A 23,596-nucleotide genomic window follows, 5' to 3' on the forward strand; every position below is an offset into this window, starting at 1 on the left:
GCCATTGGCATGTACGATGCCTACTTCTGTTTAACCATAAGTATGTTATGTTATGTTAATAACTTTTATTCAGCGCACAGCTGCCCCAGCGAAGGGGCGTCCTGGCCACACATTACCCATGTATAGTGGCGAATTTAATGAACGACATTCATGGAGTCTCAAATGTATTCCATCATGGATCCTATTATTATATACCGCTGCTGTGCCTTCCAGTGCCACAAGGTTCTCTCCAACCTGCTTCTGTTTCACAGATAACTAGCCCACACATTTCATGTGTATAGTGGACACCATCTTGAGCTTGTATTTGTGTTCCTTTAATTTGCCATCTTCCTATTTATCCGAAGTCTAAACAGTGTGTTACGCATATGTCATTGGGTGCATGCTGTGCCCCATCGAGTACCTCACTTGATATCTGCCAACTCAAGCTTATGTATATAGCGCCTCAGCAAATAACCACCCTCTATATTTAGAAATGTATTCCAGGATAATCAAGAATTGTGCTTACAATATGTTAGGATATCTCTATAAAAAATGATGTAATTGGAAATCTGTACTGTGCCCAAGCATAATCGTCCCTAATCTACTGACCCATTTAACCTCAGTGACCCTAAGGTACAGCTCTTTGTTCCCCTCATTTACTACACTCTGTTACCCTCAATCCTCAGAGCTATGCTTCAAAAAGTAAATCGCATGACACCAAAACGCCTTGCAGCCATTATGACACTTTGTGTACTGTACAGCCAATGGATATTTCATATCTCCATTTTGAATTGTTCTAACATGTTCTTGTACTTGCAATTGTATTCGTTTTTTGTGTGCTTTCAACAGATATTTTATTGCAGGTACAGCCTACGACTTGCATAACAAAATCATTGTAACAATTGCTGTAATCTGCTATTCTATACAATTTTTCTATTGTAACTAAATTTCTAAATTTTGTTTCGATCAGGCTGCATACGTTAAAGTCACTGCAGAAATAGAAACGCTTCAATTTCTTTTTTATCGAGTTCCTAATCTTGTAGCCTGTTCTTTTTGGTGTGACATAACTTGGGGTGTAAGCCGTTCAAGATAGTTTTACCACTTCTGTAGAATTTCCTAGGTGTCTCTGGAATTTCATTTTAAATTTAACTTAGAGACTCTAGCTGTTTCACAGCCTCACATGGAAAACAAACTATACACATATATTAATACCTAGATGGAGGGGTATTGGAACAATCCTCTTATTCTATTTCTCTGCTCATCTGTCAGTCTCATTGCCCCCCCCCCCCCCCATCGCATACAGATTGGGGTGATCGGTCATCCCACTTCAACCATTGGCCGTCTTGCAATGTGAGCAAGAGCATTTTGTCTTATCACTTGTACACATCCTCCTGAAAATAGCACTGTGCGGTCATTGCTTTTATTTGCCAGCTCTTTTCCTTGCCATTCTGTATCCTTTTTTATATTTAAGTCATGCTTGTGTGTCTAAACTATGTCGTCAGTCTTCAGTAATTCAAACCCAGTGCTACCTTTTCCACGTTCCAATAAAAATCATATTTACAATAATGATGAGAAGGGTTCCGGTTCCTGTTGTAAGTGCACCAGCCTGCTAGTCAGTGCCCATACTGCTATTTTAAAATGATATGCATTGGTTATATATTGTTTTAGATTTACATTTTGTACTGCAAGCCATTGATTGCCATGTGTAGGCCACGTGTTATTTTCTTTTCACTTTTAGGGTGTATGCTTGGAACAAAGCCAGACCTGTTGGCTTTGCAGGTGTCCTGCATTAAAAGAAACAAACTGTAACTGCATCTTCCACCACTCATTGAATTGCTTTTCTAATCCTCTCAGTGCACTAGGTCCGGCCTTGTAATGCAGCAAGCATGCACCTGCTGGAAACTAGAGGCTTTTCGACCAGGAGGTGATCTACTAAGAACCAGATTGATTTATTGTATGTCATAATACAGTGTGCAGTGAAGCGAGGTAGATAGTTGGGAAGATACAGCAAGTCCAATTGTCAGTAAAATTGCCCAACAGTCTCGATTTGTCGCCAAATTACTGAGTTTTACAAGCATAGGAAAGCCAGATTCCTATGTTCCTATGTTTTATGTAACCCGAGAAGCCTGTGGTTCTATAAAGACTACAAGAGGTGCTTGCTTCCGGCGATTATTTACCCTAGTGTGAGGTCAGAGGGTCTTGTTTGCAGTGAAGGCTTCACATTCCTGTGCTGAAAAGTGATTTGTATGGTTACATGAATTTTTCTTATATTTCAGTGGCACTGAAGATGAATTCAGTTGAATTCTGTAATAAAGAAGAAGGTAACACGTGCCTGATCCTGGAAATTTCCCATCACCGCAAAAGTAAATATACTCAGTTACATTTTTCTTTCCATGTTGTTTTTGATAAATGTAATGATTTTTCCTCCTGGTGTAGGCTGTGGTTGTAGCTCACGTCTTTTGATGGAGGTTACGCTCTCAAGTTTGCGATGAAGGTTTGGGTGTTGGTATCATTAGTGATCCTATCCAATTCATCACTGTGTGTGTGTACCTACTGGGTCCCTAAATAGTCTGGAAGGGGTGCACTGAACTAATATAGCCTTGCTCTTTTACTAATTGGGCAATATATGTGCTGCACTGGCCTAAAGGATTTGAAAATCAGGAAAACAGCTCTGGAGGTTGAGAGAAAATGTTTCTGCAGGAAAAAATGAAATGTAGTTCCTAAATTAATGGACAATCAGTGCCTTGGCACCTAACCAGTGTTTAATGTATAACATACTAAGTTTAGTGCCAAATGATGGCGTTGCAGAATATGAAGGTTTAGTCTTTATTTCACCTTATGACTCTTTCTAAGATCACCCTCAATTTCCTCTGTCTTTATCTCATTCTTGGGGGTCTGTATCCTTCATGCTTTCCATCTTTGTCACAGTGGTCCTACCTTGTCCTTCCTACTTCCTATCTCCTTTTTGTGGCTTTCGCTCCCTTGTTGTGTATCAGATGATGAAAAATCCGGCCCCTAGAAATCCATGCCAGTGCCCAACACCTGCAATAACTGTACAAGTTATGCATTTTGCCTAGCTGGATTTATACATTATAACTTCACAGTCTTGAGTTGCCCCAGTCTGTACAAGCTGAGGCTACAATTACAGATCTGGCCTTGCACCCAGGGGCGGCTCCCTCGCTGAGGCAGAGGAGCGTCGCCCCCCTGCTCTCAGAGCAGGAAAAATAAAATGATAATAACCTCGTTATTATCATTTAATTTTTTGCCACATGGCTAGGTTAGGGCGGGTGGGACTGGGGGTCACAGGAGGAGGTCAGTGGTTAACCCACTTTAAGTGCGCATGGCGGTTTGGCCGGCTGTCTTGGACCAGCCAAACAGTCATGCGCACTTTGCATGTTCCCCACCAGGCTGTGTATTACAGCCTGGTGGGGAACACGCATAGTCTCCCATTCCCCATATGACCTCAAAACCATAGCGCCCAGACCAATCACAACGCTGCGTTGTGATTGGCTTAGGGGAGCCTGTGTACTTCCAGTACTGAAGCTGAGGAGAGACGGTGGCAATGAAAAAATAAATGGTATTGTTTTATTTTGTGTCTCACGCCCTGCCACCTCCGTTCCCTGCCATCCATCACTGCTTGCACCTCTGAGAGGAGACAACTGCTTCTCACAGATAAGGGCAACATTTCTGTAGGCACTATAAGGAGATACCTGCCAGAGGAGACCAAGATTGGTTGTGAAGTGTTGCACAGCCATTTCAAGCCTGACCCTCCTTGAATAATAAAGTAGCAGTCTGCACCTGTTGCAGAAATTGGGGAGGGATAGAAAACTATGCACAACCCCGTCCTCCATCCTCATGAGCCAGGGAGCATTATTTTCTGGTACGACCTTCAAGAACCAGTTCAGGGAAATATGTAGAATATCCTATCTAACTTTAATTATTTGGCACTAGTGAAATCCGGTACACCAACCCTCCTAGCCTGCTTCAGTTTTGGTATATGGGGGCTTTCAATGCTGGCAGGAGACGTTGTATCCCTTGCCTGCATACGCCTTCCCCCGCTCAAGTCCTCTCCTAGGACAGGACTAACATAACTGAATACGCACAGGGGTGGGGGGTGATATCTGATCCTTTCACATACTTCTGTGAATGAGGGATGCACAAGGCTCAGTGTCAGTCATAAACATTGCCCGCTTACTAGCAAACATTTGCATCTGAAACAAAGACACTGGTCCTTCACATTTGATCACCAGGTACAGCCTCCTTTTCATCATATAGGTTGGTCCTCTTAGTTCCTGAAGTTCTCCTTTTGCTGTTTACGGGTTTGAGAAGTTTACTTCATTAGTGTTTGATTTATTTCCCTGCACAATTGAGATTAGTGTATACATTTTATCTCTTGCTGTGCTAAACCTTCTTTTGCTATGAGCTCCATCTTGTTCCTCTTCAGGATCCTCAGTAGAGTCCTCTTCAGACAAAAGAAGTCTGAGGCTCTGACACACAAGTAACTCCTTTGACATAAAACATGCGATGATTTTAACGCTAGAGTACACATCGCAAAGACATATCAAATCACAGATATAGTCTATCGCACTAGAAAACATAAAGTGGACCAAGCTGTACCCTACTCTTGATCTCATAACTAAGGCAAAACCAGTTCTGGGTTGCTTTGGGTCTGGTACAGGGAGGACCTGTCTTGGCAGTTCCGGCTGGAGTTTTTCTATTGGAGCCTGGTTTGCATATAGCTGGGTCCAAACTGAGGTGGCATGGTGTGCACAATAACGATGGCTTGAGATGCGACCACTGGTTGAGATTAATTCAAGCATTCCATCCATCACTTTTTTGTATACTTTAATCCTGTCGTTTGTGACATTCCTTGCTCCAGTGTAACACAGGACATAAATTGAGTCAGACAAACCACATTCCAATTCAATGATATGGGACAATCTGTCACATTACTTTTTTTAATTCAAATCCTAACCAGTGACAAATGCCCCTATGCCACATTCATTATTTGTATGATTTATCAACATTTCCCCTGAATTCCCTTTAGTCTGCTGGCGTGAATGTATGTTAACATAAACTGCTTCTTAAAGCTTCTCATGACCAGTCTGCCTTCCCCATGGAAGCCTCAGGTGATCCTTGTTTCTAAAACTTGCAGAATTAAACATCTCCTCTGTATGCACTTAGCAGGTTAGAGGTAGACTATGCTATGTTAGTGCACCCTGAATTTGAATAACTTACGAGGAGCTTGTCCTTTTTATATTGTTTTTCTAATGTCTAGAGGCTGAGATTGATTGCATGCTCTTGCTTTGTATGCTATTAAAAGAAATACATAAATATTATATCTGTGCATGAATCTTAGAATGACTGTTGTTATTTAAACTGACAAGGTTTTATTTCATTTCAGGAGCAAAAAGCAGCATTGTAAAGGTAGAAACTAGCATCGACGATGATGATGTGCTGGACTGCTCGATGACCGCCAGGACAGATGAGAAACATGCCTTGGACTCCTCCTTTAGTTTACTACCTCATTCTAACAAGCGAAAGCAGACCTACCTTGTGTGTGAGAAGTCAAGCAATGATCAAGCGATCATCAACAGCGTTAAAAAAAGACGGCTTATACCTGAGGTGATTTGCTGTTTGTGGGCTTAATAATTTTAGGACAGTTTTCTCATGCACCCTTCCTCTTGTGGGACCAATTCTTTTATGACCGGGGTCCAGAGTTGCAGACTTAACCTCTTTCTTTGTCATACCTGACTTGCCACCTCTTTGAGGTAATCCTATTCCTTCTCTGAGAAACCACTGCACTTACTTTGACTTGTATAGTGTCCGTAGATTTCCACGGTTAAAAGCCAAGCTCCAGATTCATAAATCATGTTATAGAACGCTGCTGGTGCCTCAAGCTAATTAAGAAGCAGCTGTCATTCACAATCGAAGACAGAGCCCTATGTGGGGAAATGTGTCATGATTGGTTTCTCAGGCAAGTTCTCTGAGAAGTTATCATCCTGTTATGGCTGTCCTGTATCTAAGCGTCAGCAGGGTATACCTGCTACTCACTTACCTCCAAATACTTTGCCATAGTTCTTTTGTTTACAGACTTAACCACACAGTATTCACTGGCTCTCTGTTCATGAGGAAACTACAGTCTCTTAACTCCTCGTCAAGCCCTGAGGAACCATCTCTACCTTTCAACTGTTTTTTAGGTTGATCCTGGGCAGCGCAGGCATGCTGTATTGAGGTAGGGACTTCAAGCTCCGCCCACATTTTTCATTGGCTCGTCTCTTTGTCCACTGTAAACTCGCTGTTCATTGGTCAAAAGAATTAGTAGTCCCTTCTTAGTACCGCCTTGTCTCATTTTGTAACCTCCCATGGCGACACCCCCTATTAAATGTGTTGTTGCTCAGTAGGCTTTAATTACAGCCTCCGAGCACTATTTTCCTCAAATTGCAGGCACAACACGCTCTCTCCTAATGCTTTTCAAAAGATTTTTATAGCACACATTTAGAATGCAATAGGTCTCGCATTTGCAAGAGTTTAAGTTATTGGCATTGTAAATGACAATGCCTTTTATTTATCTATTTTAAAAATAACATATACATAAAAGGCATTTTCATTTACACTGCCAATAGCTCAAACTCTCCTAAATGCGAGATCTATTGAATTGCAAATGGATTTTTTTTTTTTGCCAGCATGCCAAGCAAAGTCCTTCATCTCTGGTCTGGCCCACCCTCTCCTCTGGCTACATTTGGGCACTGAGTGCTTTGTGCCAGCTGCCTGCTGTTAGTGCAGTGTCGGCCCCATGCCTTTGCAGTAGAATTCCTGTATAGGTTTGGGGCACTACTCAGACAATGCAGAAAGATACATCACATTTTTGTTAGAGCCTATTAATATCACAACTTATTAGCTCGATGTGGGGACTTGACTTACCGTTTCCATGTTCACGTCTTGAATTCATAATACATTATTCCAAGAATGCACTTAAAAATTGATGCCCATAATTGCCAAGGTTATATTTTAGGCCTCAGAATATTTCTTAACGAAGTTTAAATTAGGACTGTTTGGTGTTGCTGCTATCGTATTTGTTGTGATGGATATATTGGAGGTACTCTATAAAGCATTACATAGAGTGCAATTCAGGCATGAATTCCAACAGCTTGTTTGTTTTTCTCTTGTTATCGCTTAGCCAGTCTCTCATTTCAAAAAATATTTGTCTGTCTGTTGGGTCACGGCTTTTGGAGTGGTTTTAAATTCTGAGTCAGAAAAAGAACATGTTCCAAACAAAAGTCTGATCTCTCCTTTGCACAATTTTCCCATGATGTTTTACAGTTAAGATGAGGGGCATCAATGCATTTTATTAATTTTTAATTTGTTCTTTCCTAGGGGCTACATTCGAGTTCCAAGTCCAGGGAGGAGCGATCTGCCAAGCAAACAAACTTAGATCGTGGAAAACGGAACTCCAATTCTATGGCTTTGCTTAGTGACGGTGAAGAAAGTGTCAGTGAAATAACTACAGCATCATACAAGAAACCTCTTTATAGCATTTCACACAAAATAACAGAAAAGAAAACCCCTCTAGCATCGGATCAGTTTGCTTCACATGAAGTCTACGACAAGATAATCCCCACCATCCCTTCTCCGCTTGGCATTCTAAATGATGAGCACAAACAGGAATGTGGCAGCAGCATGGTGGGAACACCGGTTGTGGAATCTGAAACTAATATGTACTCTTTAATACAGAAAATGTTTGTTACACTTAACACACTGAACTCCAACATGTCAGAGCTTCATAGCAAAGTGGACCTGCTGTCTCTTGAGGTGAGCAGAATCAAGAGAATAGTTAATCCTGAAGATTCCGTTGCAGAATTCCTGCCCCCTCCAGAGTATCAGTTAACGAACACAGAGCTGAAACAGTTAACCGATCAAAGTACGTCTGCCGGAGATCTAGCATGCCTCTTATTGGTCCAGCTTTTCCCAGAGCTCTTTGGTGATGAAGAGCTCTCGCTCAACTGTAACACGTGCAGATTCGTGAGCAAAAATAAGCTTCAGTCACTTCATCTTCAGCTGATTCGGAACTATGTGGAAATTTGTTATCCGTCAGTTAAGAACTCCACCATTTGGCAGATGGAATGTTTGCCTCAAGTGAATGACTTCTTCACCCGCTTTTGGGCCCAGAAAGAAATGGAGAGCAGTCAGCATAGCGTGCAGTCTTCCAAATTTCTTGAATCTGACCAAGTCGAAAATTCTCAGCTTGTGGAAGACAAAGAGCAGGACGACTTCTCACCATTGGGCAAGTCCAGCAGCACTGCCAATGATTGTGTTAATGCTCAGGACATTAATGATTTTTTAGATGAAGCATCATCTCCAGGTGAGTTTTCTGTGTTTTTGTTGCACCGATTGTTTGCTGAAATCTTTGAGCAGTCAAAGCCAGGTGAAAGATACAGTTGCTATGGTGACTCGGAATCCTCTGCTCTCGATCCTCATCGCCTCCAAATAATCCGCAGATACACAGAAATCTATTTCCCTGATGTCCAAGAAGAGGATGTCTGGGTGGAGCAATGTGCTCAAAGAATAAACGATGAGCTGGAAAACATATATCTGGACAACAGTGATTATGAAGAGGTCACAGATGACTGTTACGACTCCTCTAGTTTGCCTGATGATCTTTCTATTGTAAAGGTAGAAGACGGTTTCGATCACGATAGACCTGGTAGGCGGTCGAAGAAAATTTGGCTTGTACCAATGGACTTTGATAAGCTTGAAATTCCTACTCCTGATTTCGAGGTGCCTTATCCAGAATATTTACTTAACAAAGAACAAATGAAAAATATATATGACAGTAGTTTGTCTATAGGCAACTTTGCTTCCCGAATGCTTGTTCATTTTTTCCCAGAACTTTTTACTCCTGAAAACTTGCGTAAGCAGTACAACTGCAGTGGGTCTCTGGGTAAGAAACAACTAGATCCTCTCCGAGTAAGACTTATTAGACACTATGTGCAAATTCTTTACCCAAGGGCGAAAAATGATAGAGTGTGGACATTGGAATTTGTTGGAAAACTGGATGAGAGGTGTAGACGAAGAGATACCGAACAGAGACGTTCGTATCAGCAACAGCGGAAAGTCCACATACCTTTGCCTGAGGCAAGAGAGTTAATGGGCTTTGAATTAAACCCTGACAGATTCAAAGAACTTTTGGAAGGGCCTCCTTTGCCACCAGAAAGAAGCAGCAAGGACTTTTGCAAAATACCCCTTGATGAACTCATTGTGACTACCCCAGACTTTCCTGTGCCTTCGCTATATATACTGTCTGACAAGGAGGTAAGGGAAATAGTGCAGCAGAGCCTCTCTGTGGGAAACTTTGCTGCTAGGCTACTTGTAAGACTTTTCCCTGAACTCTTTACTACAGAGAATCTCAGACTGCAGTACAACCATTCAGGTGCTTGCAACAAGAAGCAGCTGGATCCCGTTAGATTACGAATGATCCGTCATTATGTTGAGGCAGTTTATCCAGTGGAGAAAATGGATGAAGTGTGGCATTATGAATGCATACCAAGCATTGATGAACGATGTAGGCGTCCAAATAGAAAAAAGTGTGATATCCTCAAAAAAGCAAAGAAGTCGAAAAATTGACTGTTCCCATTATATTGAGGCTCGTAAATTATTTCATAGGCAGTATTCCTAGGTTTACGCTTGGATAGTTGACTGCTGAATTGCATTTATGTTATTGAATGCATCAAAAGGAGACAACCAATAGGACACAACTTTCTACACTAATAGCTACGGCCACACTTTAATTACAGAAGTGGCCCAGTATGTTCACTGAGGAAAAGAAACTTTTTTCAGCAATTTGTTTTGCCAGCCCGAACACTTCTTTGTTATTGTTGTATAGCATTTTGTATTGAACTGAGACATTTTTTAAACACTGTGTCCCTTTCTGGGCAATATTTCATGAAAATGAAACTATGGAAAACAGGTGACATTTTGAAATGTGTTTTTTTAAAAAAAAATATTGCCGTGTTTTTTATTTGTAAAAGTGCCATTTTCATCACAGACTTGAAAGCAGGTTTGGTTTCAGGATGAATAATGTAGCAGTCATTTTTTATATATTGTTAATTAAAAAGAATGTTGCGGTAATGATGATGATGGAGAATGTTAGGGTTATTGTATTTTCTTCATTGAATTCTTCATTTTACGTCCCACCAAATATTCGCCACCAGTGTCAGGCTATCTAGAAATACAGAATGCGCACTCACTGCCCCCAACCCTCACCCCGTCCCAATCTGGAATGTACAAAAAAACACCATTTCAACCATCGTTTGGCGGATTCCATAGACAGACATTTACTTTTCTTTTAAATTCGTTTCCGTGCCCTTTATGAAATATAACACCCCAGATAATTAGCAAAGTATTTTCTTGGGATAAAATGTTTTTTTCTAGCTCCCTTTTTTTCTATTTATTTTATTTGCTTATTGCCAGGACATTTTCTAAAACCCTGCTTAGGGTGAGCTCCTGTTAAGTAAAAGATGTTCATACATAAAATTTAATTTACGATCTGTGGCCTTTTCCAGGTCGGAGTAAAAATCCATAGAAGCCATGTTTGTCCTGTATGTGGTTCAGGCAGAATACTAAGAACTAAATGGATTGTTCCCTGTTTCCGCCATAATGCCTCTGTAAAAGGATTGATAGAATGTTGTTTTTTTCAAAATGGAAGGTAACAAATTCAATTATTCCTAACATAGACCTAGAGGAAGAGGCTCCCCTCCTGCGATGTGTCCGTATACCTTTGTATCTTCGTGTGATTTTTGCCCCACATACATCTTCGGTACATTTCATCTAAGCCATTCCTGGATGCTGTGCTGAAGTGATCTCAGACGTCCACAAAACAGAGGATTTCTTGCAACAGTTAGAAGAATTCCTGTACCTCATCCAAAATTGTTCTGATGTGGTAAGCTAAACAATTAAGGCATTCTAGTTTTTTTTTATCATTTAGCTCAGGTGCGTCTATGGCCAATTGCAGATGCCAAACCGTGTAACCTTATTTGTGATGGAGCTTCCATTACATTGATCCTTCATTGCTATTTATAGACTCTGCATCCTTGCAGTTCAAAAGCCTCTCCAGGGTATATAGGAACAATAATGCTCTGATGTCATCAGCAGGGCCCTTCGATAAAAGGCTTCTATTAAGGTCTAAGTGGAAGGTACGAACACACCGATGGGTCTTTAGGATCTTCTTATCCTTCTCCTTGCTATCTCAGTGGGTAAAATAGGTATACAAGGATCAGCAGAATGGTGCATACTATAGGAACAAAGCTATGCAGCTAGCCGAGAAGCAACTCATTCATCCCAGTCCCCCGATCAAACATGTGAGTAGTTAGGCAAAATTGAGTTTTGTGGACTTTGTGATGGCCTTTTCGTGCTTCTTACATTCAGTGTTAGACTTCTTATATAGTATGCCCTTTGGGCCTCTGTCCTTGCTGCCAGATAGCTCCAAAACATCCATCATATTGGTTGGACTTTTACAGTGATTACACTGCCTGCACAGGTGTTAACTCTGTCAGATACTTGTAGATGCATGTCCTTTGTTAGTGTAACGGAACTGTCATATTGGCTCCTCCATTTGATCATGTGACAGTAGGTTCAGATCAGACCCTGTTTTCCATCTGTATGCACGACGACTTCCTGGATTCGTGCCTTACCTTTCCTCATGAAGGAAGTGGCAACACAAACTGACTAGGGCGTACAGTCAGATGTTTTTTTTGATGGATGGTGAAAGAAGTATATTTGTCTGGAAATTACATTTTTCACAAAGGGACACAGTGTTCCATACAGAGATATCTCTTGCATCCTCAAGAACCCAAGTTATATTGGTGTTTGGCTACTTACCGAGCCGTGCAAATCGTCCTTGTGAAATCACAAAGGGAAGACAGTTTAAACCTAGCAATAAAAGTTTTCCTGTCGTATGTGAGCGAGCAAGTGACAATTGGATCTTGCCCGATAGCTGTAATAAGGATATGGATTTAGAGCTTGTGAAATCTGATTACAGCTCATTCTTTGTATCTTGTCTGAATGGACATGTCATGGGAGTCACTATGTAGTCCCATGAATAGCTAGGACGATAGTGTTGCAAACAATATATTTCTGTGTTGTTGTCAAACTAGAATTTGTTTTGTAAAGAACTAGAATGTAGATTGCCACTTCTGTCCGGCTTTTCTTGAACAGAGATGAAAAAGGGTTCTCTGGGACACTGCCATGAGAGCTAGCTGTCATTTTGATTGTCCTTGTTCTTCGCATGGCCACAATGGTCTGAACTATAAAAGAAAGCTGCATAAGGGTCTTGTGATATAGGGTTGGCATTGCGGTAATTATTGGCACTAGTATCTACATCCCTGCTGGCTGTGTGCCAGTGTCTTCTGTCAAATGCTTAGCCTAGCTTTAAAGAGGTAACATTAAGATGATCAGGACCCTAAATAGAATGTATTTGGTTAAAAGCTGTCTTCCAATGAATACATTGTTGAGAAGAGGGAGCAAAAGATGTTGGGAAGGTTGTAATTCACCTTACCCCTTCCAAAGAATTGAATTGTGTGACCTTTCCCTTCATTATTAATCCACATCCTTACGCTCTTGTTCTGTCCACTCTCATTTCGCCACTCATGACCCTTTTGATCAGTGAAATTTGAAACTATTTTTACTCAAATCTATAATCCGGTTGGACATTAGGTGCACAATTTTAGTCAGTCCACAGGATTAAAGCTTTTTCTGCTGATACACACTTTTCATCGGGAGATGGTGGTAATAACATAGAGATGGTTCTTATATATTCATCATGAAGGTCTGTCCTCTCAGACTTCATTATTGCAGTCTGACTCACACAGTAACTATAGAGATTTCCCCTCAGCTATCACTTGTTTCTGTTTAGCGTTGCATGGGGTGACCTGTTCCTATAGGCATCAATAATTAAATGTAGATTTCACTACATTGTTTTCTTTTACAAGCTTGCAGTAATGTGTCAGTGCTTGTTACACTTAGCAAGTAAGAAGGCATGGCTTCCATGCCAAAGTTGGGAGGATGCATCCTGCTGTCCAGTGGATTTGTTTACTACAGGTAGACTACGACAATATGGCGGAGGTCTGTATTGGCTTTGCAGCCCTCCAGTATGACTTAGTTAGAATTTACCTTAGCTCATTAATTTAATTGGGTATTGCTACATTTCATATTTAAAATATTGAGACCCTTTTTGAAGGACGAAATGGTGTAACACTAGTCCGCAAAGTTCAGTTATTTTTCATATGACAAACAATCAACCCCTTTTTAGTCTCCTTTTCTTTATTATGAGTTATTTTACTTTGCCGGACCGGGTAACATATATGTAATGGTGTTTGGTAACGGGCAGGATGGGTGCACATTCATGAAGCAGTCACTGCCTTATAGTGCCACCCAGATCTAGCCTGATATTGGGAGGAAATTGCATCTGGTGGTAAATGTTTTGCAGAAAAATACTCTGAATGTGTTGTTATAAGATAAATGTAACCTCATTTGCTGCTATCACCAGGTCTACATTGTTGTGAATAGGAAGACTTGCTTTTGGGAGGTTGATAAGACAGTAGGTCTGTTGACATGCCAGGCTGTATCAATGGGCATCACTTGTTTAAGCGAGCATTAGCTCTTTCAAGACAAATTTCCTATCATACAAACTACTGTAAAGTATAGCTGTGTCTGAATGTAAAATGAATCTTGCAAAGTGCTTCAATGTCCCTTTATTTTTAAAATGTCCCGAACGTTGCTGGAACTGTTACATACAAATATTAACAAATCCTAGCGTTGTCCACTGTGGGTTCTGTTCTTGTTACAATCCTATTTACATGTCTGTGTCAAACTTCCAGTACCCTTTAAACGGTTGTACGACGGTACAACGGAGGTAATTACTTTGCATGCCTTTGCCACGCTTTTTTGGCAAGCATGTGTTTACCGCGAATATGTATTTAGAACACAATGGCAATACCACACATTGTTTTTAAATTTAAAAACAATGTACTTGTGGGGGGAGACCCCCCAAACTCCCAGACTTACCTTAAATGCATGGCATTGGCATTCGTTATAAATGCATATTTGCGGTAAAAATATGCGTGCTAAAAAATGTGTGGTAAAGGCACAACGAGGTAAAAACCTTGTTGTAAAAGCTGTTTCCCCTTTAAATTGAAAGTGTGCAAATTGTTGGAGACAATCACATTTTCTCAGTGCGATTTATCATTGTATTTGTAAAGTCTCAGCAGTTACATACACTACTCATCCTACGACTAAATCATTTGAGCTAATGAGACCCTACCATTATAGTTACCCTAGGCAATGACTATTGACCCAGATTTTTTAGGTTAAACTTTAACGCCTATGCCTTAGAAAATAGATCAGATATTTTTGTCTTAAAATACGCCACTTGAAATTTTATTTTTCTTTTGCATCTAAGATTAACATATGGTGAATAATGCAGTATTATTATTTTTTTACTACACAATTCTTGGAGCTGATCACAGTTGTACACCTTCGTTAACAAAATGGCGATGTGCGAATTTGGTCAGCAGAAAATACCAAGAAGAGCCAAAATAATTTTTATATCATTTGTCCCTAAGTTTTCTATTTCAGATTGCTAGACTAGATGTGTTTAAATAGGTTTGTGATGGCTTTGAATGTTAGCCATGGTGGTTATGCCGCTGCATTTAAATACAGCACTTGTACAATGGTAACTTGGTTCACAACAGAAGAGTTAGATTCACAAAGATTTTGATGTGACTTACTCGCGTAGTACCCCTGACTTTCTCCTGTATTTCAAGTCCCACTTACTCATAGCAACATCTTTGTGAATTAGGCCCAGAATCTACAGCGAACACACCTTTTAACATTATGGTTAGCAATATTCTAAATGAATGTATGATTGTAGAAATGAATGTAGCAACATTTCGATGCGTTTCAGTTCACTGTAGTTTTTCTTGTTGTAGAAAGAACACAGTACTAGGCCATGCACAGGCGAGAGATGTCCATTTAAATGTGGATCAATAAAATGAGATTATTTTACCAAAGACGATAAACTGATATGGCGTGTGTTTGTGTGTTATTTTCTTATCATTCTGGATGTTCCCATGAAAATACAAACAAAAAAGAAGGCATTTAGAGAGCACAAAATTAGGATTTTGTGTTTGCTTGAATATATTTTGAAAATATATTTAAAAGGTTATTGGAATGAATTGTTAAACGTAGAGCTAATTGACAAAGCTCTGGTTGAGAAAGTCTGAAATGTTGTTTCTGAATGATTTCTCCTGTGTAGAGCAACTTTATGACTTTCATTGGAATTACAAACGATTCCAGGAGTACTCAAGGAAATATACATTTATATCTACTTTTGCACACTAAATTACATACGTGTTACACATGTAGATCCATCTCCAGGTAAAAAAATGTGGATGTGTGAACCAAGGAAAATGTGCCTTTTCATGCTCAGGTTTTGTCTTTAACTCTTATGACCTGGGTGTTTCCATGGCATATAAAGGTGGACCTTAGAACTTTGTTGTCGGCTGTTTTATTACAGATATTTGTGTGTCAGTCCTTGGTATGCATACCTTATTCCTGCATGAATGTGTCCAGTTCCCTTTTTCTGCTGAAGGATGTGGGTTAGAAGGGCAAGTTACTTACCTTTGATTATACTCTTTCTGGTGGATACTCTATTTAACTTGAAGATTCTACACCAAAAAATGCTTCCCATGAGCCAGACTGGATCTGGAAACTTTTTCCAGAAATGCTCCCACTCACCATGAAGTGGCAGCGTGGGGCTTCATGTTTTCTCCATCCCGTACAGAAGTGACAAGGTGGAGCTGAATATAAGTGCCACCCCTGCACGCTGATATCAGTTTCTGTAGTAGGGGATCTCTGTGTATAGTCATAATCTAGTGAATAGTCCCGCCCATGTGCGTGGACCCCGGAGCAATCAAAAATAATCTCTTACAGTGTCAAAAAATGCAGAAATGCATAGACACTTAAGAGAGAATTTAAAGACAGATAATGCAGCCTAAAAGGTTACACTGTCCAGTACTTCAACTAGAAATTCCACCATAAAATCCACAAAACAGCAAAAGCCTGTACAGATTTCCATTGCTTTAACAGCAAACTCCCTCAGGAATGATAGAGAGAAGAACCTGGACAGACAAGCCCCATAGGCTGCCATTATGTGGCTCAAAACAGGATACTGTGCCTTTAAGATATATCTTCCAGAACCTTCTCCCAGTATCCCAGAATGCATAGCAGGTCCAACTTACTTTCAGTTCTTTTTTCCGGCTCCTGCAAGCAGGACCCTGGAGCATTGAGCTCTCCCTTTTCTAGGGTTTTGTTGGTGTTTTTTCACTAAATTCGATTTTGTGTACTTTTAAAGTACTCTGGTGACTTTCTTCTTGGTTTTCTGCACCCTTTTGTTGTCCATAATGCCTGCATTATTTGACAAATGGCCGGAGTGCTCCAGGAAGAAGGCCAAGTCAGATCCCCATGAGGTGTGTATCCTCTGCCTTCCCTCTTCCCACATCCCAGAGGAGTGTGAGATCTGTAAAGGGTTCTCTGGCAGGACCCTGAAGGACAGGAGGAAGATCAGACTTCAGGGCCTTGAAGAAAGGAGACTGAAGGCTCAAGGTGGGTCTGGAGGGGCTTCTACTGCCCATGCTGAGGCCTCTGGGGGGCTCCCCAGGGGCAGGAAGTCCAGCAAACGTCCACTGTCTCCGTCTGGGTCGGTTGCACTGACCACAACGTCGAGAGGAAGGTCCACGGCCAGTTCCCGGTCTCCCCAGGGCTCTGGGTCGAGAAAACGTCGCCCATCGACGTCGAGGGACTTACACAGGCCGCCGTCGAACCCAGTGTCGATTTCTTCGTCGTCGCCGTCGGCGTCGAGTGGACGGCGTCAAAGGACCCGGCGTCGGCGCTCGCCGTCGAGGCGACACCGCCGTTCGCCGTCGAGGGCCAGGACATCGTCGTCGTCGAGGGGATCCTCGTCGTCGAGGCCGCCGTCAAAGCGGACAAGGTCGCCGTCGAGGCAGAAGAGGTCTCCGGCGCAGAAGAAGTCGACGTCGAGGGGATCGAGGTCGACGTCGAGGCGATCGAAGAGGTCGCTGTCGAGGCGTAAGCGCTCGCCGTCGAGGTATAGAGGATCGTCCATCTGGTCAGGATCGACGTCGAGGCATAGAAGCCAGTCGACGCCGAGGCGTGTGAAACGGTCGACGCCGAAGGGCCGCTCGACGTCGAGGGGACCACGTTCGACGTCTGGACACCGGTCTTCGACGTCGGGGGGTCGTAAGGACAGGCCGAGGACTGTGGGGGGCTCCCCTCAGTCAGGAAAGGATGGTGGGTCGCCGGGTACGGTGTACTCAGAGGTGTATACCCAGAGGAAGACTATTACACCTCCTCCTCCTCCTTTGCCTAGAGGTCCTCCTCCGAGGGCTTCTACCCCTCCTCCATTGCCTCCCCTACCTGCTCTTCCGTCAGGACCACAGGCCCCTGTGCCTGGTGCTCCTCCTCCGGTTCCACCGAGATCGGTGTCGATGCCCAGACTTCCGACACCTCCGAAGAAGACTCCTAAGTCGAAGGTTCCTCCTAAGCCCAAGACGTCCGTCCCGGGGAAGCCGGCGGAGCGTCTCAGACCCAGGAGATCGAGGTCGCGCTCAGGGAGGAGAGACAGATCTAGGAGTAGACACGGATCCTCCTCTAGATCCAGACATCGCCATAGGAGGCATAGGTCCAGGTCCTGTTCGACCTCTAGGACCCGTTCATATTCGCCTACATTGTCGGATTCACCGGAGACGAGGGTGTCTCCGATAGATGACATTGGCACGTTCCAGGAGGTTCTCCTGAGGGGGGCGGCAAAGTTGGGGATCAAGGTGACGGCCCCTACGCCGACGACTTCTGTGATCTTCGAGACTTTGCACAAGAGGCACCTGTCTCGCCCCCTACTGCCTTTGGTGCCAGGGCTGGTTGAGCCTGCTGAACAGCTCTTCCTTACGCCGGCGGTGGTGAAAGCCGCTCCCTCCAGGCTTGTCAAGAAGTACAGGGCGCCAGATTCGGACCCGGCCTTCTTACGGATGGACCCAGTGCCTGATTCGGTGATTGTGACGGCGGCTAGGAAACTACATGCTACCTCCCCGTCCTCCACTGTGCCTCCGGATAAGGAGAGTCGCTGGATTGACTCAGCTGGAAGGAAGGCGTGTGGGACGTCTTTCACGACGATGAAGGCCTCCAGCGACTCGGCGTTGCTGGGGCGGTACGACCGTGCGCTGTGGGATTCCATGGAACAGTTTGCGGACCTGGTCCCGCGGGACAGGAGAGAGGACTTCATGGAGATCGTCCAGGAAGGGATGCTGGTTTCGAACCAAGCCATCAGCGCCGCGGCGGATATCTCCCTGTTGGCCGCACATGGTTACTGCCACGGTATCAATCAGAGACGCCATGCTTGGCTCTGGCTGACGGCGCTCAAGCCTGAAGCGCAACAGCGAGTGGCAAATCTGCCGTTTTCCGGCGACACCCTCTTCGGGAAACATGCAGATGACGAAATGGCCAGGATGAAGGCCGAGGCTGAAACCCTGACGGCAGTGGGCTTGGAGAAGCCCAAAGACAAGAAACCCTACCGCCAGTTCCAACGACGGTTCGGGTCGCAGGGTAAAGGAAGGGGACAGTCTTCTGGGCAACAGCAGCAGCAGCAACAACAGCAGCAATACAGAAGACCCTTCCAGAAGCGTCAGAGGGGTAGCGGTGGCCAGCAGTCCTCTACCGCGAACAAGGGCCCGGCTGGGTCTCGACCCTGAGCGGTTACTTCCCCTTCGTCCGTTACCCGCTCCTGTGGGGGGAGCGTTCAATTTTTTCTGGCAGAGTGGAGAAAAATTACTCAGGACAAGTGGGTGCTGAATATTGTTTGCAATGGATACAGTCTTCGGTTCATCAGCCCTCCTCCATCGATTCCTCCAGTCAGCTCACAGTATCAACTGCGCGAGCTCCAGGCGGAGGCCGACATCCTTTTAAGGAAAAGGGCGATAGAAGATGTACCTCTGTCTCAAAGAGGAAGAGGTCTGTACTCCCGGTTCTTTCTGGTCCGCAAGAAGGACAAGAACGAGTTCAGACCCATTCTGGACTTGCGACAGGCAAACAAATGGATTCGCAGAGAAAAATTTTGCATGCTGTCGTTGCATCAGATTTATCCTCAGCTGCAGCGGGGAGACTGGCTTTGCGCCATAGACCTCCAGGATGCGTACTTCCATGTGCCTATTGCACACAAACACAGGAAGTTCCTGCGATTTCAAGTCGGCACCAATCACTATCAGTACACGGTGCTTCCGTTCGGGCTGAAGTCTGCGTCCCGGACGTTCTCGAAGTGCATGGCAGTGGTAGCGGCACACCTGAGGAAGAACAAGGTGTTTGTCTACCCATACCTGGACGATTGGTTGATCAAGGCCTCCTACTTCTCGGAAGCTCAAGCACACTTCCAGAAGACGTGCGTTCTCCTGAACAAGCTGGGGTTGCACATCAACATGTCCAAGTCTGTCCCGACTCCGGTCCAGTGCATCCAGTACTTGGGAGCCTCCATCGATACGCTGTCAGCAAGCGTGTCTCCTTCGGAAGAGCGACGTTTATCACTCCTTCGGAAGGCTCAGGCTCTCTTGTCCACTCCTTCCACGACAGTGAGGACGGTGTCTTCTCTGCTGGGATCGATGGCCTCTTGCATCTTCCTGACACCACATGCGCGGCTGCACATGAGACCGCTGCAGGAGTGCTTGGAAGATCAGTGGGACCAGAGGAGAGGCTCTTGGGACGACAAGATACGACTGTCTCTACATGCTCTTCAGTCTCTGAAGTGGTGGTGTTCAGCGGAGAATCTCCTCAGAGGGGTTCCCTTCCATATGGACATTCCCACACAGACTATCGTGACGGATGCTTCTCTCCTGGGATGGGGAGCACACTCCGGAGACCTGCAGATTCAAGGGACGTGGTCCCCGTCGGAGTCCACGTACCACATCAATTTCCTGGAACTCAGGGCTGTTCACTTGGCGCTGAAGGCCTTTCAACCGTCCTTCCGGACCAACTCTCTGCTTGTACAGACGGACAATACGACCACGATGTATTACCTCAACAAGCAGGGGGGCTCGAGATCGCGCACTCTGTCTCTGGAGGCGCAGGCGATCTGGCATTGGCATCTGGCTCGAGGACTCTCGATAACGGCCACTCATCTGCCAGGTGTGCAGAATGTTCAGGCAGACGAGCTGAGCAGACTGATTCAGGAAAACCACGAATGGGTCATAAACGACGAAGTACTAGGAGAAGTCTTCGCAAGGTGGGGAACTCCAGACGTAGATCTGTTCGCCACCGCCGAAAACAGCAAATGCCGAGACTTCGCCTCCAGGTACTACCAGCCGGGGACGCTGGGGAACGCGTTATGGATCAACTGGTCGAACAGCTTTCTGTACGCTTTTCCACCCATTCCCCTGATTCCAGCGGTTCTCATCAAGCTCTCCCAATCCAGGGCGAAGATGATTCTGATTGCCCCGGAATGGCCCAGACAGTGGTGGTTCACGGACCTGCTTCACCGGTCTCTCCTTCCTCACATGAAGCTGCCGTGCAGGCCGGACCTTCTCACGAAGTTCGGGGGGCGGATGGTGCACCCCAACCTCTCGTCTTTGAGTTTGGCGGCATGGCTCCTGAAATAGTGCAATATGGCCATTTGAATCTCCCAGAGGATTGTATGGACATACTGAAGGAGGCTAAGCGACCTTCCACTAGGACTTCTTATGCTTACAAGTGGAAGAGGTTTTGCATCTGGTGCAAGTCTAAGAACTATGACCCTACCACATGCAAGGAAGATGTCATCCTTCCATATCTGCTACATCTGGCGCAGTCTGGCCTTAATGTCCATTCCATTAAGGTTCATCTGGCTGCTTTGACTGCCTACAGGAAATGCCGTTCACAGACTTCCTTCTTCCAGATCCCTGTGATCAAGGATTTTCTAGAAGGCTTGAAGAAAGTGTTCCCTCCTGTCAGGCTTCCTTCGCCTTCATGGGACATGAATGTGGTGCTGTCCAGGTTGATGAAGGAGCCTTTTGAACCTATTCATAAGGCTTCGTTGCAGCACCTGTCCTGGAAGGCGGCGTTCCTCGTGGTTATTACATCGGCCCGCAGGGTGAGTGAAATTCAGGCGTTGTGTTGCCAAGAACCTTATACTGTATTTCATGCTGCTAAGGTTGTTATGCATACTCACCCTAAGTTTCTTCCCAAGGTTGTTTCTGATTTTCATATCAACCAGGCTATATCTTTACCTACGTTCTTTCAGAATCCTTCATCTCCAGCGGAAAGGTCTTTGCATTCCCTGGATGTTAGGAGGGTGCTGAAATTTTATCTGGATAAAACCAGTGATATTCGTAGGTCAGACCAATTGTTCATCAATTATGGATCAGTCAGGACGGGTCTTGCGACCTCTAAGCAGTCTATCTCTAGGTGGATTGTGTCCTGCATACAGCTGTGTTACCAAAAAGCTAATAAGACCTTAGGAGGTAAGCCTAAGGCTCATTCCTCCAGGGGCAAGGCTGCCACGACAGCATTGCTCCGTAATGTTCCGATTGCAGAAATCTGCAAGGCGGCCACTTGGAAGTCGGTTCATACCTTTGCTAAGCATTACTGCCTGGACACTGATGCTAGGGCAGATGCTCAGGTTGGACAGGCTTCGCTGCGAAATCTGTTCGCACAATAGTGGTGTTGATTCTCTTTACTCCACCGCCGCTTTGGTGTGGGGATGGGCTTGCCATTCTATTCACTAGATTATGACTATACACAGAGATCCCCTACTACAGAAGGAGTAGTTTCTGTCCTGTAACTCCAGTTCTGTAGTAGGGGTATCTCTGTTATAGTCATAAGCGCCCTCCCTCCTCCCCGGTGGAAAGAGACATATTCCTTTAAGGAATGCTACAGGTCTGGTGTGTTACGCCTTCAAAAAGAACTGAAAGTAAGTTGGACCTGCTATGCATTCTGGGATACTGGGAGAAGGTTCTGGAAGATATATCTTAAAGGCACAGTATCCTGTTTTGAGCCACATAATGGCAGCCTATGGGGCTTGTCTGTCCAGGTTCTTCTCTCTATCATTCCTGAGGGAGTTTGCTGTTAAAGCAATGGAAATCTGTACAGGCTTTTGCTGTTTTGTGGATTTTATGGTGGAATTTCTAGTTGAAGTACTGGACAGTGTAGCCTTTTAGGCTGCATTATCTGTCTTTAAATTCTCTCTTAAGTGTCTATGCATTTCGGCATTTTTTGACACTGTAAGAGATTATTTTTGATTGCTCCGGGGTCCACGCACATGGGCGGGACTATTCACTAGATTATGACTATAACAGAGATACCCCTACTACAGAACTGGAGTTACAGGACAGAAACTACTCCTTCTTGTTTAAGTCTTTCTGCTTGCTCAGGCATGAAGCATTGTAAGTACCAGTGTACAGACTCTTACGTTGGGACTTTTTACATGTTAAAAAGAGAAAAATCCACAGAACTGGAATGTGGGAGGGGAGTGAGAAATCTGTGGTTAGAGTATCCTCCAGAAAAAGGTATACCGAAGCTAAGTAACTTGTTCTTCTAATGAATACTTCTAACTGGAGATTCCTCACCTTAGAATAGACACCAAAGCAGCACTCCCCAGGTGGAGGGTCTTTGGAGTGTACTCAGACCAAAAGGTCTTGGAGGACCTAGCGGGCAAAATGACCTTCCCATTGTCAAGGCTGTAGAGCATTGTAAACGTATGCATTGATGCCCACGTCACAACCTAGCAGATGTCAAAGACAGGCACTCTGAATGCCAACACAGTGGTGGTAACCTTAACCGTGAGCTCTCAAACCTTCCTGCCGCTGCTTCTTGGCCAATACGTAGAAAATCTTAATGCAGAGGACTATGCATCTCAACAGGGTCCTCTTCTGCTTACACTTTTTTCCCCCTATAGAAGAAAAGCTGATCGTCCACATGATGTTCTTTGGTACGATCAATATAAAAGCTTAAAGCCCTTTTGGTGTCCAGCCGATAAAGCCTCTCCTCTTTTGAGCGGTGAGTGGGGAGGGAAAGAATGCAGGCAGGGTGTTAGATTGCCCAGTGTGTTAAGAAATCATACATTTAGGGAAGAAGACTGCTTGAGTTCTCAAAACTAATGTGTTGCTTACTCACACAACAAGCTGAAGTTGGCTGTGTCATCGGGCCGCCCTGGAGCTCCGCCGCGGGAGACACTTGCGGTCTCTCCGTAGGGACCTCCGCTCCTGGGACCGTGTGGAAGAAGCGGTGGAGTCTGAGGGGGTAGCCGAAGCTTATCTAGCAGCAGCCCCAGTGCCTGCAGCGGCCACAGCATTGGACTCTACATCACAAGCAACTCCACAAGTAACGTCGATAAAGGAGGTGAAGGGGAAGCCCGGAGGGGGGGGGCTAGCTCGTGGTAATCTATTTCAGGGAGCCCTTGGTCTAGATTTGGTTTTTATTTTCTCTTCTTGTTGTGTTATGAGATTGTGTGCAATTCAAAGCGTCGGGACACTCTTCTGAGTAGCCGTACGCTATATAAAACCCCGGGATAAGATAACATAACATAACA

At 44.3% G+C, this 23,596-nt stretch overlaps 1 protein-coding gene across 1 annotated transcript in view; it reads left to right on the top strand.

Moving 5' to 3' along the window:
* BEND3 (BEN domain containing 3) overlaps nucleotides 1-10,239 on the top strand; it is a 44,505-nt gene extending 34,266 nt beyond the window's left edge. Inside the window, exons 3-5 of the mRNA XM_078648422.1 lie at nucleotides 2,256-2,342; nucleotides 5,384-5,604; nucleotides 7,357-10,239. Coding sequence (XP_078504548.1) covers nucleotides 2,267-2,342; nucleotides 5,384-5,604; nucleotides 7,357-9,603 — 2,544 coding nt within the window. The 5' untranslated portion in view covers nucleotides 2,256-2,266 and the 3' untranslated portion in view covers nucleotides 9,604-10,239. The remainder of the gene's footprint in view (nucleotides 1-2,255; nucleotides 2,343-5,383; nucleotides 5,605-7,356) is intronic.
* Nucleotides 10,240-23,596: the final 13,357 nt, after the last annotated feature.

The sequence above is a fragment of the Lissotriton helveticus genome, chromosome 6 (genome assembly GCF_964261635.1).
Source record: "Lissotriton helveticus chromosome 6, aLisHel1.1, whole genome shotgun sequence".
In the NCBI taxonomy this organism is placed as follows: domain Eukaryota; kingdom Metazoa; phylum Chordata; class Amphibia; order Caudata; family Salamandridae; genus Lissotriton; species Lissotriton helveticus.